The 18,426-nt window shown below is 43.9% G+C and overlaps 1 protein-coding gene across 2 annotated transcripts in view; it reads right to left on the bottom strand.

The window, feature by feature from the left end:
* Positions 1–18,426, bottom strand: part of RHCG (Rh family C glycoprotein) — a 401,798-nt gene that overhangs the window by 172,965 nt on the left and 210,407 nt on the right. For both annotated transcript variants that reach the window (XM_078683199.1, XM_078683198.1), the window contains exons 3-4: positions 16,199–16,349; positions 1,396–1,543 (exon numbers count right to left, since the gene is read on the bottom strand). In XM_078683199.1, coding sequence (XP_078539325.1) covers positions 1,396–1,543; positions 16,199–16,349 — 299 coding nt within the window. The remainder of the gene's footprint in view (positions 1–1,395; positions 1,544–16,198; positions 16,350–18,426) is intronic.

Below are 18,426 nucleotides of genomic sequence, written 5' to 3'. Positions count from 1 at the left end.
CCCCCACCCCAGATTGTTTATCAAAAACCACCCTAAGAAGTTTTCCTGTGAGCCATTTGTACTGCAGTTACTGTCTTGCTTTTTTTAGGAACTGTGGCACCGCATCACTTAAAAACACAGACATGTCATTAAAAACTACAAAATATGCTAGTTACTTGGGCCTGTCAGCAAACCCCCAGGCTCCTTTGTGTTATCGGGAAAAGGAAGTAAAGGCCTCGCATGAGTAAAATGACACTCTATCGTGAGCTCTATAGGTCCTATGGGAGTACAGGGGTAGTAATGGGACATAAAAAAAAAAATATTGTTCATGAAGGCCATATGATGGGCCATTGAAGGAAAACTATTTAAAAAATCAAATCATAGCCATCAGATTATAGGCTCAAACGAATTTACTTCACATTGATGTCATCACTGATGACATCAGAGTGATGCTGCTATTCACATGACTTCATAAATCCATATAGCATTTTCAAAGAGAAAGTTGATATTAAAGCGGTTACAGTCATATACAGCTTACAACCACTTTGTGCACATGAAGTCTGACTGTGCATAGCGAAAGTTAACTGATGCATGGTTTGCCTATCAGTAAAGTTTTCGTTGCAGCTGTGGATTTCTGGGAACATGTCAAATAGTTGTCAGACTACGGTATAGACAAATCCAATGTAAAGTATAGGTTTATAAGGTGTGCACATTTATTTGCACAACTTCTCTCAATATCTTGAGTCTTTCCACGTTATTGAAGAATTACATGGTACAGGTGATCACCTTGGTTTAACTCACAGTGTGGCTAAAAGCATATTTATAAAGTTCTGCACTATTATGCTAATTTCAGAAACGTTTGTAGTGTATTTTACCAAACAACGCAGGGCTATGTATAGAGTGTGTGTAAGGGTGCCTTACCAGAGGCTACTACATATGTCAACATCCTGACTAAAATTATGGGTCATGGGAGGTGTTTATGAGGGTGAACCCAGAACGCTGAATAGAGAACGAACACTTATGATGACATACAGCAAATGTGGGCGAGTTCACAAACACAAAAACATAGAAGATTGGGCACAGATGAAACTTGTTGAATTACTTTCAGTCCCCAAATCCTATACCGCACTGTCACAATCATTAGATTGTGTCATCGGTGATGTCATCAGTGATGTCATCAACAATTCCATTGGAGATGTCATACGGTAATCTGTTTTTATGTTGAAGGGAAATGCCAATAAATATAATTATGAAAAAATTTACAAATAAATATTGAAGTAAGGGATGCAATATTTTCCTAGGTGTAGTGTCAAAAGAGCTGCAAACAAAAAGAAATGATTCATATGGAAAACGAATATGAACTTTATAAAGTACTACAAACCAGCAAACCTCCCCTTGCCAGAATGGCGCACTCACCAATCATGGAGAAAATATCCGAGTGGTAGACGGATCCCTCCTTATTGTTGTTCTGTTCAAGGCAGGGGCGGTTCAGAATCCAAGCCACCGTCAATCCAAAGTAAGCACCGAATGTATGAATAGTCATGGACCCTCCAGCGTCTATAGCCTGCAGGCAAAATGAAAAGGATGCCGATCTCATTTATTTTACCGGTGCAGGCAGTGTTGCTGCTTGTCAATGTTTGGGAACCTCAATTGTAAGTCAGTCAAAAACATTCGTCAATGACCTCGCTAATACACTGAAGCAATAGGCGCAAAAAGGCTAAAATCTCGATGAGAAGTAAGATCAGTAGCGGCCCATGGGGGGAGTGCCGCGGGCGGTGAGCCGGGGCGGGGCAGGGTGGGGAGTAGTAAACTCCGGCTCATGGCCGACCGGAGTAATGTAAACAAATAAATAAATAAAACGATTTTCATTGCGCGTGCTGAAACGCATTTGGTGGTTTCAGCGTGTGCAATGAAATTTGTTTTGTTTATTTATTTGTTTACATTACCCCTGCGGCACTCCCTCCACGGGCCGCTACTGAGACATATACACATACACCAAACAAAAAGCAATATTATGACGGCATAACGTCATTAATCCTAAAGGTCTCAAATAGATGTCGCTATGCCACAGACAGTAATTAATATCCAGAGACTAGTAATGAAGGGGCAGATTTATAAGAAGGTGCCGCAGCGTGGCACCGCAAGCCCTTTGGCTGTGCCATGCTGCGGCACTTTCAGAGCACAGGGATGCGGCATATTTACAATGGTATCTTGCATTCCTGTGCTCTACCCTACGCTGGTGCCCAAACAGCTGCCAAGACGCCGGCGCAGGCACCCTTGCACTATGGTGCAAGGATGCCTGCGCCATGGGGGGATTGTTTTTGTACAGTAAGGGGCACCTTCCTGCACAAAACATCACTACAGGTCTTTTCCTCTTCCAATGCCTGCTGTAGAATGCAGCACGCATTGAAAGAGGGAAAAAACAAGGGGAAATCAAAACATTTCCCCTCAATTGCGCCTCGCTATGCCGCACATACTGACGCATTTCCAGGAATCCTTGTAAATCTGGAAATGTGTCTGGTTCCATGGGTATTGCATGGGAACACCCACAGCAACACCCATGGAATGGCCATTTCACACAAAGTGCTGCGTGTAATGGGGCCATATGGCTTTTCCTATCCTTGTAAATATGGGACAGTGTAATGCGCTGCCAGTGCGTCACAATAAGTGACGTACTGGCAGCGCAAGGGGCTTGTAAATCTGCCCCTCAGTTTTACAACCATGTTTAATATCAAATTACATTGTTCTTTTGTCCACAGGCGACCCAAACAATTCATGAAGAAAAACAGCAATTATATTACGTCACAGTAAAAGGCTTAATGGTAAAGGACGGGGGACATTCTCAACAGCTGCCCCATTACACCTCAATAGATATCTCGGGTCCAGTCACATCCTAACCATGTGGGAGGCAAAATTCTGATAAAGTGAACATGGAGAAAAGTGAAAAGTCCCTAAGAGCAGAAATGAATCTGCAAACGTTCAGTTAAAAATAATGGTTGTTTGGTCTTTGCATTTGGCAAGTAAAATGTTTCAAATCAAGGGACATACTCCCACCGAGGAGTACGTGAATGGTATAACCATACAACAAAGTCCTATCTCAAGAAGATATCACCTTTTACAATAATTTTTTTAGCCACCTCCTCTCTGAGAAGACTCACAGATATATCTGCTGATGTATGCTAATGAGCAAAATTAAATGAACATGTGTAACCATCAAAGACAAAGATTCTCTGAGTGCTTGTGAAACATATCACTCCCATGTAATGAAAGACGCATACTCCTGATGTGAGCACTCTTCAGTGGCAAACCAGTTTCAATTAACTTGCTTTTGTCTCACCTTCGGTAGCACAGCCTGAGAGACAAGGCAAATATAATCAAAATATGTTTAGATGTTGTGGGTAACAACCAACCAAACAACAATTACAGCCACTGCTCAGAAAATAAAGGTATCTTATTTTTAAGCAGCATGTCGGAAGCATGGACTTGAGGTTACAATAGAGGCAAAACAATTCTTTGGTCCCAAGTCAAAATAAATAAAAAGAACACAATAGTGTAAAGAAGAACTCCTCCTTAAAATTGTATTAATCTTCTTTATTGGCAACTCTGCTCCCAGATAACATTACAGCTTCACATTGCTTCAACTTCCTCCAACTGTCCCTCCCAGAATCCCCTTTACATTCTTAATTCCCCGAATGATTTTGTTCCATTCCAAACATAGAATGCTCCAACACGACACATCTTCCCCCTTCCAAACAAAAACAAAAGGAACAAACACAAAAAATAAAAATAACAATATAAAAAATAAGATACATACTCTAACATGTAATCACTGAATTTGTGAGGAGTATTAATAACTCTACCAAACCTTCCCAGTCTCTTTGAACCTTCATAAATTTGTGGTTCACACAATTCATTATTTCCCAAATCATCAGCCCGTCCACTTCCTGGACTACTCTCCTCTTCTGTTTCCATTCCTTCCTCTACCTCATCCTCCAACAGCCATTCATCAAACATATCTGCAGCTCCACCCGCAGCTCCATCCATTCCTTCCTCTACTTCATCCTCCCACAGCCATTCATCAAACATATCTGTAGCTCCACCCACAGCTCCAGCTCCATCAACATCCATCTCCTGTATTTTTTTTAATATTGTACACTTGTTGTGCCTTAATGATGTTTTCCTTGTCATTCTTAGGTGACCATTGAATGTATTTTGTACTCTCCATCCATCCAATATTATCTTCAGTGAAAGGCTCTCTACCTCTCATTATCACAAATGGACTCAAACCCGTGAGAGAAAACGTGAGACGATAACCCCACAAAAATGTCCTAAATTCTACCTCCCAGTTCCTCTCATTCTCACACGCAATCTGAATTGTTCCCTTTGTAACACGATTAAATCGCTCAACCGCACTCTTCAAAAATTCCTCAAATTTCACAGCCGTAAAATGTGTTCCATTTCCACTAATCACTCTTTTAGGCAAATCTTTACTCAGAAATACTCCATTTAGAAAGATTACTACTGTTTCCGCATCAGCTTTCTCTACAACTCCTGGGCACTGTACAGATGACAATTGTGGTCTCATTGTCGCTAAACTTTTATCTGAATCAGCACATTCTTCACACTTCCTCACAACTCTCTCCACCTCTATGTCTACACCTGGCCACCAATACGAACTTTTAACCCTTTCCTTTGTCCTCACAATACCAAAATGCCCTTCAAGACAAAGATCTACTATTCTTTTCCTCAAACTCTTAGGTGGTATCATTTTTCCTCCCCTTAACACAAATCCTGATTCTACACTCAACTCACTTCTCATTGAAAATCTTACTATTCTTGCTGAAGCTCTTATCATACCCCCAGCAGTCAATAAATTCACCAAAGGCTTATTTTCAGTTTTCACATCAAACTCACTCTCCCACAAATACGCTCTAAACATCCACACAAACAACTTAATCCTCTCAAATATACCTGATGTTTCCAACCCATTCAACTCTTTTCCCAATTCACTCCTCACTGCACACGGAACATTCCCGACTTTATAGTTCACATGAACTGCATTATCTTTCAACTTAATTTCAAGTTTGAATCCTTTAAGTACACCAATTTTGCTTGAAAATACATCACCATACTCCTCTTTAATCTCATTTTTTAAATCATCACACTCACCAATTACCATAACTTGTTCTCTCGCATTCGGATTTAGTATTATATCTAAACTTGCCTGGTCCTTCCATCCTAATACACTTGGTCCATATTCGGCAACATACATTCTTCCCTTGGCTACTCTCCCTTTGAATTCAAATCTCACATCTCTACACCCCACCATAGGAATGCTTTGCCAAGTGTAACTTCTTGGATTTATATCACATTCCATTAACTCAACTCCAATTTGATTCTCAAAATTCTCCTTCCACATGTCTAAATTCACAATGGTATATGGTGATCCGGAATCAGCTACCAATATCACTTTTACACCTGAAACCTCAATCTCACATTTCGGTTTACTCCTTCCCTTACACTTGACATCCAAAATAAATTCTTTTATCATAAAAACATCATCATCTTCCTCTGAATCTTCTTCTTCATCTCTTCTAATTCCCTCTCTGCTTTCTTCCGTCACGTATTTTATCCTTGTTGTTCTTTCTTTTCTGTAACAAACTCTTGCATAATGTCCAACCAATCCACATACCGTGCACTTCTGATCTCTCGCCCTACAAGCCTTACTGTCAGCTAAATGTGTGTAGCTACCACATCTGTAACATGCCAAATTAGTCTGACTTCCTCTCCTGTAGTCACTCTACTTGGCTGGTAATTCTTCTCCTCCAACCTTCTTTCATCACTCTTGTCTTTTTTTTCTGCATCAAACACTACTTGCCCTTATGGTCTTCCTTACAACGCATACTTCTTCTTTACTTTTCCCGTTTTCCTCGGCTAATGCTTCCTTCGCACACCTGACAGATTCTTCCGCTTTTCTTACTACTGCCAGTACTCTGTTCAATGTTCCATCTCCCATAGTCCATAATCTTTCTTGCACTCTTTTGTTGTTAGTAAGCATGATGACCTGATCTCTTATTAGTTCTTCTTCAATTTGCCCGAATCTACACTTCTCCGCCATTTTCTTTAGTGTACTTAAATAATCATCTATTTTCTCATTCTGTTCTTGTTTCCTCCTGAAGAATTTGTATCTATCAATTGCTACACATACTGTCGGTGCGTAGTATCTTTCCAAATCATCGAATGCGTTTTCATACTCATTTGTTTCATCTTCTCCTCTTTCTTTCTTTTGCATTTGTTCATACTGTCTAATTCCTTCCGGTCCCAAAGAATGTAGCAAAATTCCTTTTTTTATTTCTGGTGTCATATCATCATTCTTTATGGTAAACATATAGTTCTTAAAATACACTTTCCATTCCTGCCATCTAATCTTTGGTTCTCCAGGTTCTGCTAGGAATGGTATTGGTGGTGTTAACGTGAAAGTTTTTGCTGCACACATCTTCTTTTAATTCTTCTTCAAATTCACAATTGATAATAAAAAGAATAATTATTATATATTTTTTTTGTAAATACATTTTTTTATCTTAAAATATCCAAATTTTAGAATATTCCTAAGTAATATGTTGTTTTTTTTCTTTTAAAAACGAACTCCTGCTTCTTTCCACACACTTGCCGTGTTTTTCCTTCTTAACAGTCTTCTCTTCGATCTCAATGCGTTTCTTCAGTCTTGTTTCGCATTGAAATGCATATATAACATCCCAATCTCTTAAAATGGCCGCTGAGCGTGATGACGTCACACGCTACACCTCTCGTGTAGCCCTCTTTTTTACGCGATGTCTTATTATGCTGATCTCGTGCTTGCGCGCGATAATTGCTCCTGCATTCTATCGTCACAGACAGCACACGAGACAGTTTCCTATGGCGCACGAGACAACTTTTAAATTACGCTCCATGCCTCAGCATGCCTCTTCCAGGTAATGGTTTCCTCCTTTTGCCACTCAATTCCGCTTCCATACGTTATACGCTGTATGCGCTCAGTCACTTTCAATTCTCCCGTCCTCCTCACGGTTTTCTCCTTTTGCCACTCAATTCCGCTTCTATACGTTATACGCTGTATGCGCTCAGTCACTTTCAATTCTCCCGTCCTCCTCACCTCACTTTTTCTTCATTTGCTCATTTGGTTAATTGCCTCGTCGCCAATTTGTAAAGAAGACCTCCTCCTTAAAATTGTATTAATCTTCTTTATTGGCAAATCTGCTCCCAGATAACATTACAGCTTCACATTGCTTCAACTTCCTCCAACTGTCCCTCCCAGAATCCCCTTTACATTCTTAATTCCCCGAATGATGTTGTTGCATTCCAAACATAGAATGCTCCAACACGACAAATAGGAAGCTAGATTTCTAGGGTGTTACACTTTCATCAATGTTGGCAACATGAAGGGTCCATACAAAATATTAAAAACATTAGTAAATATAATTCATTTGAAACAAACAGAGGTGTATCACTTTATGGTAAACATTCTCATTGACTAATTAAACAATTTGGGGCCTATTCACAAACTGCATTGTGAAAGGACATTTTGGAAGTGCATTTACTAATAACGTACTTCAAAATGCTATTCACATACCTACGTGCCAATATATCCACCTCTTATACCTCTTAGGTGTGGACATCACCATCCCAACATGAGAGACCTCCGCGCACGCAGCTATACTTTTTAGTCGTAAATATGGGAGGGACAGAGGGAAGTGGGTGGAAAACGGTTAATACTTATTACGAAAGGCATGGGGTTATGGGAGGAGTAAGGGTGAGTTAAGGAAGGGTTTAGGAAGGGCCATGCAACCACCAACAAAAGAGTAAACCTCTTCACATTTGCAAACTGCCCTTATATAGTTATTTCAGCCAAAAGAAGATTCAAAATGATTATAAATATACTTTAGCTCAGGCTGAAGTTAGTCCAGCACCTCCCAATATCACTCACAGATACTGCAACACCCTCCCATAGAAAGTAATGGAGATAGGGAAGTAAAATAAAACCACATAGGAGCAAAGGTTAAAATAGATTACAATATTCTAAAAAGAGAACATAAATATTATTTTATTTTAAAGTATTTTATTAGCTTTTTAAAATATAAAAAAGAATGTAACATAAATATTTATAAAAATTATATCATTACAGTTAATTAATTCAATACATCGCTTTTAATAGTTTTGGATACAGAATAAAAATATATAATTGTTTTACATTAGATGGCTTTTTATTTATTAAACCTCAGATACATCATCTTAATGTACATGTTTAAAATTAAAAATAATTAAATGTTTAATTTAAAATTAAGTTGTTAATACAATAGAATTGTTGTGGGTTATTGTACATTTAAAATAAATATTTAAATTAATTAGCATACATTTTAGCACCTTTTTGTAAACATTTTTGGGAAGTTTAGTAGACTTTTAAAGTTTACCCTATAATTTACAAGAAGTACCGTCACACTCATAGATTAGCTCCAGCCCTTGCATTCAGGGTGTGGGGACATGTAAGTCTACACTTTTGAGCACCTTTACATTAATAGTGAATAGCCATAAGTAGTTAAGTTATTCAAAAATATAAGAGTAAACTTTCACACGTATATTTACTCACAAGTAAGTTTACCTTTGTGAATAGGCCACACACATGTGTAAATTTAGTCTTACAATTTTGTAATTTTACTGCTTTAGGCTAATCACCATTTAGGTGTGTGGCATCCAGCACTGGAAATAGAGTCACTGAAACTATTCAAAAGAGAAACGTTGCTTTTAAAACAGCCGGATTCCTGTTGGAAAATTGAGCTGCTTGAAAAACAAAGTTTACTTTTTTGAAAAGCAATCAAAGGGATAGTGTTCTGCTGATTATTGCAGGCCACCATCGATGTGATCACTTTAATTCCTTATTTTGTGAGCCAAGCTATTAGTGCATTGGTCAGTTCACAAAATAATTTTCTGATCGCAAAAAGTAGAGTTGCACATTGTAACTGCCTTTAGCAACAAGAAATTTGTACATCTTGCCTGTAAGCCAGATACTCTGGTGTCCATTGCAGACACATAGGGGCTGATTATGATGTCGGTGGGTCCGACACGGATGGTACGTCAGTGTCGGACCCACCAACATCTGACATTGCTGTTCGCCCACTGTATTATGATGCAGCGGGCAGAGGTCGCGGGTATAGGGACCATCTGCTGTGCTTCCAACGGGCTCAAGAAGCCTGTGAGTGCTTGGGAAAACACCTTGATACCGTGAATGACGGCGGAGCCAGGCATGGCTCCGCCGTTTAGATTATGATGGCACTTTTCAACATCCTTTTCATGTCGGACTTTATAACATTAAAAAACTCGCGGAATGTATCTTTGGGGGCCCCTAGCAGGGCTCTCTCCCTGGCACTCTGCTATTGGGACTGGGCGGCACCTATGGTGCCCCCTAAATACGCCTACACCATGAGGCAGGCACCATGAGGTGCCTGCCACGTGGTACAGGGATGTTTACAAACATCCATTTGTCAATGGAAGCTTGTGCTGCAGGTCCTTTCCTCCTGCCACACAAGTTTCCATTGACAAATGGATGTTTGGGACCGCCCTATGGGTGCTCCCATCATAATACTGCAGTCTGAACTGCCTACCTCAGGCCATACTTAGACCTATTGTAGTATTTATGACATGCCTGTTTCTTGGCCTCAGCAAAACTAAAATATTGGATCCCTCACATAGAAAATTGTCTCAGGTAAAAAAGCCATTATACAAAGCTTCCACAAGGACTGGTGTGATATCTCCAATGGGTTTAGAAGACATTCAATCAAAGGACTGTTCATCAAATAGTTTTTGGCAGACTAAACTCCTGCTCATTATGCTGCGTTAGAATCCTACAAGGAATAACATCTGGTCTGGGTTGTCTGAAATGGCATATAGCGAACTGCAGAATTAGAGGCAATGCCGAATCTCCTATAGGTGGCTTCCTTTGAAATACCTTTCTGTGGTGCAGCAGCATACATCAAGAGCAGGGGTGTGCCATATTTGAGGGTAGACCTTACTACACCATGGACTCAATGGTACATTTCTACATATACACATACTATCAAAAATGCAGTAGAGATAGAGGAACAGAAAACCTTGCCCTCCTTCAGATAAGTCGGTTACTTGATTAGAAGTAATTTTGAAAGTGGTGACACAAATTGGTCTCTCTACTTTTACTTTTTGAGAGTGGATGCCCAGTAGGGCTTCTCTGTTTTTGTTTTGAGCCTGTTTCATAGCTTGTGCCACTATCCTGTGAGGATATTTCCTGGCCTCAAGGTTTGTAGCCAGTTGTCCTGCCTGCACTTTCGAATCCTGCAGATTCAAGAACTTTTTCTCAGTCAAAGGAACTGTCCAAAAGGGAGGTTTTCTATGAGGTGGAGTAAAGGAGTAGGCAGTTCTTAGCTGTTGGTTTCTCTTGTGTTGTAGTTCTGAGTATGCTCTGGTCAGGTATAATATTGAGATCTAGGAATACCAATTCTTTTTTGCTGATAGTATGAGAGAACTTAAGAAACTTTGTCTGTGTGTTCAGGCAGTGTAGGAAATATGTATTCGTCGCCCTTCAATATAAATAAGCCATCATCAATATATCTTTTCCACAATTTAATGTGATTGTGATAGGGGTTTTGAGGGCTTAAGCTCTTGTGTTTCTCTGAATGACATAGAGGCTAGCAATGCTTGGCGTGAAGGTGATCCTGTGTTTTTGTAGGTAAAATGTCCCTTCAAATTAAAACATAAAATGTAACATAAAATAAATGCAGCATTCCATCACCACATTACTGGGTGTTTGATAGGTCTCATTGTGAGGGAGCCTTGTATAGAGGCTCTCAATGTCAAGTCCCATTAGTAGCTGGATTTCTGGTTCAAGCAAGGAATCCCTTGACCGCTGAGCCTGCTCCAGGCGAGGTCACCCCCACTTCGCTGCTCCTGCCCGCTGACCACCTGTGCTGCCCTGACAAGCTGTCCTGCTGCCTCGCTGCTACCCGCCGCCGCCCCAGCCGCCGCCGAGCCGTCCTCAGTCCCCCTTCCCGCCACTGACCACGCCGACTCCGCCCCCCTACCGCCCATTGGCCGCCCACGCTCCCGCCACCCAGCTGACCCGCCCTACCGGCTCCTTACTTATGACGCCCCCGGAGCGACCGCGCAGCGGACGCGCGCAGCGGGAGCACCGATTGAGCGCCGAAGGTGCGCCAAAGGTAAGCCCGTCTGCGCCCGTCCACGCCTGGACCGCGCCCAGCGCCAGGACCCCTGGCCCCCGCAGACCCCAGCCCACCCGCCGGAAGCCGACCAGACGAACCTACGACTCCACCGAACTCAACGCTCTCAACACCGGCCGAACCCCGGGCTGCTACTGAGCCACACCGAGATGCACCCACGGACCCTTCAGCTGCCACTCCTGCAAGTTCACCTGCGACCGGACCCACGCTACACCAGCACCCACCATGCCGAACTCCAGCAGCACCCACCTGAAGTGCATCCTGCTCAACACCCGCTCCGTCCACAGACACGCCGTCGAGCTCTGGAACCTGCTCGACACCACAGCCCCAGATGTCGCCTTCCTCACGGAAACCTGGATGAACGCCTCCTCAGCGCCCGACATCGCCATCGCCATCCTGGATGGCTACAAGATCATCCGGAGGGACCGCGTCAACCAGACAGGAGGAGGCATCGCCATCATCCACAGGAACACCATCCGCATCACGACCAACACCGACGACAACCTCGCACCCGCCGAACACCTGCACTTCCAGATCCACGTCAACCCCAAGACCACCCTCAGAGGCACCCTCATCTACAGACCCCCGGGACCACGCACAAAATTCAGCGAGGACATCGCCGACTTCGTCAGCCCACACGCCCTCCTCTCCGCTGACTACATCCTCCTCGGGGACCTCAACTTCCACCTGGAGAACAACAACGACCGCAACACCACCACCCTGCTGGACAACCTCGCCAACCTCGGACTCAAGCAACTGGTGACCACCCCCACACACTACGCTGGACACACGCTCGACCCGGTCTTCTCTTCCAGCAAGGACATCGCCTTCAGCCACGCCACGGGACTCCACTGGACGGACCACAGCTGCGTCCACTTCAGATACAGAAAGACCACGCTCCACCATCACCATCAACAGGCCCCCCGCAGAAGCTGGAACAAGATCACTGCAGACCAGCTCACTACTTCCCTGAGCAAGAACCTTCCCACCAGCACAACGAACCCCAGCCAAGCAGCCACCAACCTCACGAAATGGATCAGCGACTGCGCAGACGACCTTGCCCCGCTGAAGACCCCGCCGAGCAGACCCGGCAGCAAGAAAGCCCCATGGTTTAACGACGAACTCAAGAGCTCCAAGAAGAACTGCAGAGCACTCGAGAAAACCTGGCGCAGAGACCCAACACCGGACAACATGACTGCCCTCAAGCTCGCCACCCGAAAACACCACCAGCTGATCCGTGCCACCAAGAAAACCGCATTCAAGGAACGACTGGACAACAACGCACACAACAGCAAGGAACTCTTCAACATCGTCAAAGAGCTCTCCAACCCCAACGCCGGAAACAACGACATCACCCCTTCGCAAGACCTCTGCAACTCCCTCGCCTCCTACTTCCACAACAAGATCGCGGACATACACAACAGCTTCAGCACTCAACCGACGCACGCCACGACCGAACCACCGCCCCCCACCACCACCCTCCGTGCCTGGACCCCGATCAGCACCGAAGACACCATCCGCACGATGAACTCCATCCACTCCGGATCTCCGACAGACCCCTGCCCTCACCACGTCTTCAACAAGGCCGACGCTGTCATCGCACCCCACCTGCGGGACATCATCAACACCTCCTTCGACATCGCCACCTTCCCGGAGAGCTGGAAGCACGCCGAACTCAGCGCTCTACTCAAGAAACCATCAGCAGACCCTACCGACCTCAAGAACTACCGCCCCATCTCGCTGCTCCCGTTCCCGGCCAAAGTCATCGAGAAGACCGTCAACAAGCAACTGGCCGCCTTCCTCGAGACGAACGGCTCCCTCGACCTCTCGCAGTCTGGCTTCCGGGCCAACCACAGCACCGAAACCGCCCTGATCGCAGCTACAGATGACATCCGAGCCCTGCTCGACAACGGAGAAACAGTGGCCCTCATCCTCCTGGACCTCTCCGCGGCCTTCGACACTGTCTGCCACCGTACCCTAGTACAGCGCCTCAGCAACATCGGAATCCAGGAGAAGGCACTGGAGTGGATCACCTCCTTCCTCGCCGGAAGGACACAGAGAGTCCGCCTCCCCCCGTTCAGATCGGAGGCCACCGAAGTCATCTGCGGCGTTCCTCAAGGATCCTCGCTCAGCCCAACTCTCTTCAACGTCTACATGAGCCCCCTCGCAGCCATCGCACGCCAGCACAACCTGAACATCATCTCCTACGCCGACGACACCCAGCTGATCCTCTCCCTCACTAACGACCCCGCCACCGCCAGAGCCAACCTGCACGAAGGGATGACAGACGTAGTCAAATGGATGTCGAACAGCCGCCTGAAACTGAACTCGGACAAGACGGAAGTCCTCATCCTGGGATCCTCACCCTCCGCCTGGGATGACTCCTGGTGGCCCCCCGCCCTGGGCAGCGCACCCAAACCAACAGACCAACCTGGGCTTCATCCTGGACTCCACCCTCTCCATGACCAGACAAGTCAACGCCGTCTCCTCGTCGTGCTTCAACATCCTGCGAATGCTACGCAAGATCTTCCGATGGATCCCCACCGAGACCAGGAAGACGGTCACCCAGGCCCTCGTCACCAGCCGCCTGGACTACGGTAACTCCCTCTACGCCGGAACCACCGCCAAACTCCAGAAGAGACTCCAGCGGATCCAGAACACCTCAGCACAACTCATCCTGGACATCCCCCGCCGCAGCCACATCTCCGGACACCTGAGAGACCTGCACTTGCTCCCGGTCAACAAGAGTATCACCTTCCGGCTCCTCACCCACGCACACAAAGCCCTACACAACCAAGGACCAGGATACCTCAACAGCCGCCTCAACTTCTACGCTCCCACGCGCCAGCTTCGATCGACCAGCCACGCCCTCGCCGCCGTCCCCCGCATCTGAAGAGCCACCACAGGAGGAAGGTCCTTCTCCTACCTGGCCGCCAAGACTTGGAACTCCCTTCCGACCCACCTCCGCCTGACCCAGGACCACCTCGCCTTCAGGAAGCAGCTCAAGACCTGGCTGTTCGAGCAGTAGCGGACCCCCCCCCCCCCAGCGCCTTGAGACCCTCCGGGTGAGTAGTGCGCCATACAAATGCTCTGATTGATTGATTGATTGAATCCCTTAGGAGGTGTAAAACGTTCTTGGTATCTTTTAGGTAAGTATTGATGTTTTGAACTAGCAGCCTCAAAAAGCAACAGCAAATCTGGATAGTGGCTCTAAAATAGAATCTATCCAGGACACTATAGGTCGCCCAGGCAGGTTAACCAAATTCTTGTTTATCATTGGGATCCTGTAGAAATATGGAGTGACCAAGGTTTTATTGGTAAGGAACACTCCCTCTTTTTCTGAAATCTAGTCATGTACCAGGACTTGTCCGTCATGTGGCCTATTTGTGTTCTCAGAAACTCAGTTGGATCTACAAGGAGGACTTCAAAATTTCTCTAATCATTGAGGAGCCTCAGACATTCTTTCTGATATGCCCCAGCTGTTTCTAAGACAATATCTCCCCCTATGTCAACTGGCTTGATCACAGTTTTTTTGTCATCAGACAGATCTTTGATGGGTACATTTTACCTTCTGGCTGTATAGTATAATGTCCTGATAGTGTTTGGGTTAATTTCCCCTATTTCCTTCAGAACTGCTTTCTCAACGTCCAATATCTCAACCGGGACTGACATAACAAGAGGGGTGAATGTGGATTTCCCTCTCAAACCAGAAAACCCTTGGTGTCATTGATCAATGGTTTGCCTTCAAAGAAGGCCCTCAGTTTGAGTTTCCTGATGAACTTGTTGATTTTACAGCGGAGTTGGAATTTGTCCAGTGTGGTCAAAGGGGACAAAACCAAAGCCTTTCTTCAAAATCTGCATCTGTGCAGTAGAGAGGTTTCTGTCAGTTAAGTTGACAACTAGAGTGGTTGGTTGCTTGGGCCTGGTTAGTTGCTCGAGTTTGGGTGTGCTTCCTTTGTCATTCTCTTGGTGGTCACCTTGACCTGTTCTTCTTTTATGTGCAACACGTTGTGTGTTAGAAAGTATACTCATTTTATTAGCAGTGCACACCGTTATTTTGAGCATGTATTAGTTCACTAGATATGACACTAATAGGTGTTGTTCAGAATGTATATAAACTGCACACATAATTTGAGTACTTTCATATAAACATCTTGGTTGAAGATTATATTCCCTGACAAACCTCTTGCAGACTAATTCTCTCATGATTATATATTGCAGATTACAAATCAAAGAATGCCCAGTAGGTATAATCTCTCTATATGTAGAATGCAGAGTATTTGAGTGTGATTAGCGACAACAGCACTACAGGAGTGGTATCAAGGAGGCAGGTCCTTGGTCCTGATGAAAAGCTAAGGGGATGGCTTGAAACATATCGACCTTCTGAAACGCAGGCACATAGCTATCCATCCTTCCCTCTCCCCATTTTCAATCATTCCTACTAGAGATCAGAATAAATAATAGTTTACCTACTAGCAAGGTATTTTTTGTTTTTTTTCCACATTAAATAAAATGTCTCAACTCCTATTATCATCATTCTACACCATATTAATACATCTATAAGTGCTCCCATGTAATTTGTAGGTCACAGCATGCCTTATTCCACAGCAGAACGGAATGGACCAGATGATGTAGCATGCCACCAAGGGGCAACCCTGGTGAGTGAGGAATATATGAGAAGTGTGTTTTCTTCAACTTGTGGAGGGTTATTTCCCAGCAAACGGAGTGGCTCCCTTTATTTTGGTTACCTTTAAACATAGACACCCACTTTAATGATCATTACTGATTCATGGGAAGGTGAAGCCAAGTCATTTTTTTAATTCTACAATATCTTTAGTTCAATAATCTGTAGCTCCTGCACTTGGATTCATTTTAATCAATTGGTCCTGTACTCTGTTTAGTCTTAATGCTGATTTAAAAAAAGAAGATTTATGTAGGAAGTATGAAGTAAATTTTCTTACGTGAAGCTTTGTTATGACGACCCACTCATTCACAGCATAGAGTGTAACTTGAAACAGCGCCATGATCATAAGTTGAACAGGGCTAATCTTGCCAAGCACTCCTCCAAATGCAATTGCCACAGACGCAGCGCAGAAATCAGCATTGATGAGGCTGAAAAGAAAGAAGCCAATGAGAAAATAAATCACGTTATTACCAGCTTGCCGTTGCATACAGTGTTCACTTTCTAAACATGAAGAGTAGCTTCTGCAAAGTTATAACAAAATTAAAAATGCAAAGATGTTTAACAGTCTGAAAATGCATTTTCCATGGCAAGAAACAGGGACAATGTGTATCGTTTGGTATTTTAGTTCATTTATATCAACATCTGCAAACATACTCTACTGTGAAAAAGATTCAGTTATACGTATTCATTTTATAGAAGGCTACACTCTCTTAAATGAGATCAGATCATGCAACCTATATTAAAGAAAATAATGAATGCCTCGTTCCTTCAAGGTTCGATTCTGGATTGCCTTAAATCGGGGCAGGTCACCCCATCCTTTTGAAAACCAATGTTAGGCCAGACTAACCTTCACAATTTCCATCCAATATCCAACATTCCTACTCTGGCTAAGCTCCTGGAGAAATGCGAACACACCCAGCTATGTAGCGACACTGAACAATTCCAACTGCTGGACCAATTCCAATCTGCCTTCTGTCAGGGTCATAGCATGGAATCTGCTCTTACCAACATTGTTGATGATGCTCTATGAATGCTGGACCTAAATGAATCATGCCTTTTGTTCCTCCTTTACCTAACGTCGGCTTTTGATAAGGTGAACATGATACCCTTATCGAGCTACAGGAGCAGAGGATGGAGCTATCAGGGACTGTGCTAAACTGGTTCTCCTGATTCCTACACAATAGAACACAAAGACCCAAGGTGAATCAAGCTCTGTCCAAACCCCCTCCGCTCACTCTGGGTGTACCACATGGGTCCACACTTTCACCCACCCTCTTTAACTTGTTCATGGAGCCACAAACAGAAATCCTGGAATTGTCCAACAACCATTATCACATGTATGCTGATGACACGCACTGTATCTGAAAGTCTCCTCCCTGAGGACATCAGGTACCTCAACTCCATTCTTCAGGAACCGCAAAGTTGGTTGACTCTTAATCACCTGAAATTAAATGCTCTCTCCTTATCGGACCAGCAAAACACTCTACAGACATTGAAGAATGAATGTGTCAACTAACAGCTTTCAACTGCACTCCAAACATCATTGATTCCACGAGCTCTATGGGAATAATGATAGATAAGCATATGAACATGCAAAAGCACATTAGTGCTCTCACCAAAGGAGTGAAATTCCGACTGAGAATCCTAAGGAAAATAAAGCTTTACCTACCCCACAATGACTTTAAGATTGCGGTGCAAGCCCTAGTGATCTCTAAACTGGATTATTGTAGAACAATCCTCTGTGGGCCTCCTAGATGGAAGATGGCACTACTTAAGGCCTCTCTCAACTCTGCTTCAAGGCTCATTACAGGCTCCAAACGCTATCATCACATCACGCCAGAGTTGAAATCACTAAAATGGCTTCTGCATGAAGCAAGGATACATCTTAAAAATGAATGTATCATACACAAAGCTTTATATTTCAACACCCCAGTATATCTTGCGCAAAAACTTGAGCTCTCTGAGAGCTCTAGGTCCTTAGAGGATCTAGCATTTTAGTGCTAAGGGCACCAGAATGCCATAAAAAGAAAACCTACAATTGGGCATTGTCGGGCATTGCACCAAGAATTTGGAACTCCTTGCCACCTGAAATAAGACTTAACAATTCCATGACTTCCTACAAATGGAAAGTTAAAGAGATGCTGATAAAGACATTTCTGGGCTAGGTCCCAATCACCCTAGGATCCTCTAGTTTACACTTGCTCTTATTGGTCTGTTATGTTTGCTAAGCTCTGTTATGTTCGTTTCTTGTTCTGCTGTGATATGGTTTCCACTGCTTGTACCTTCTTAACTGCCAATATGCGAAGCTCTCTGATACCCATATGTGGTATATAAAACTGTTTAATTAAAAAATACAAGCGCAGATACATTCTCCAGTGACGTTCCTCACACGTTAATGAAATGCTTTATAGTAGCAGTGTTTTTGTTCTCTTTTGGCGTGACTACACCTTTGCAAGGAAATATCAAATTATGCAAAGGAAACTCAAAAGGCATTGCCGAGGGGAT

The sequence above is a fragment of the Lissotriton helveticus genome, chromosome 3_1 (genome assembly GCF_964261635.1).
Source record: "Lissotriton helveticus chromosome 3_1, aLisHel1.1, whole genome shotgun sequence".
Taxonomy (NCBI): Eukaryota; Metazoa; Chordata; class Amphibia; order Caudata; family Salamandridae; genus Lissotriton; species Lissotriton helveticus.
Note: the sequence above shows the minus strand (reverse complement) of the source record. Positions and strands in the feature narration are given on the sequence as shown.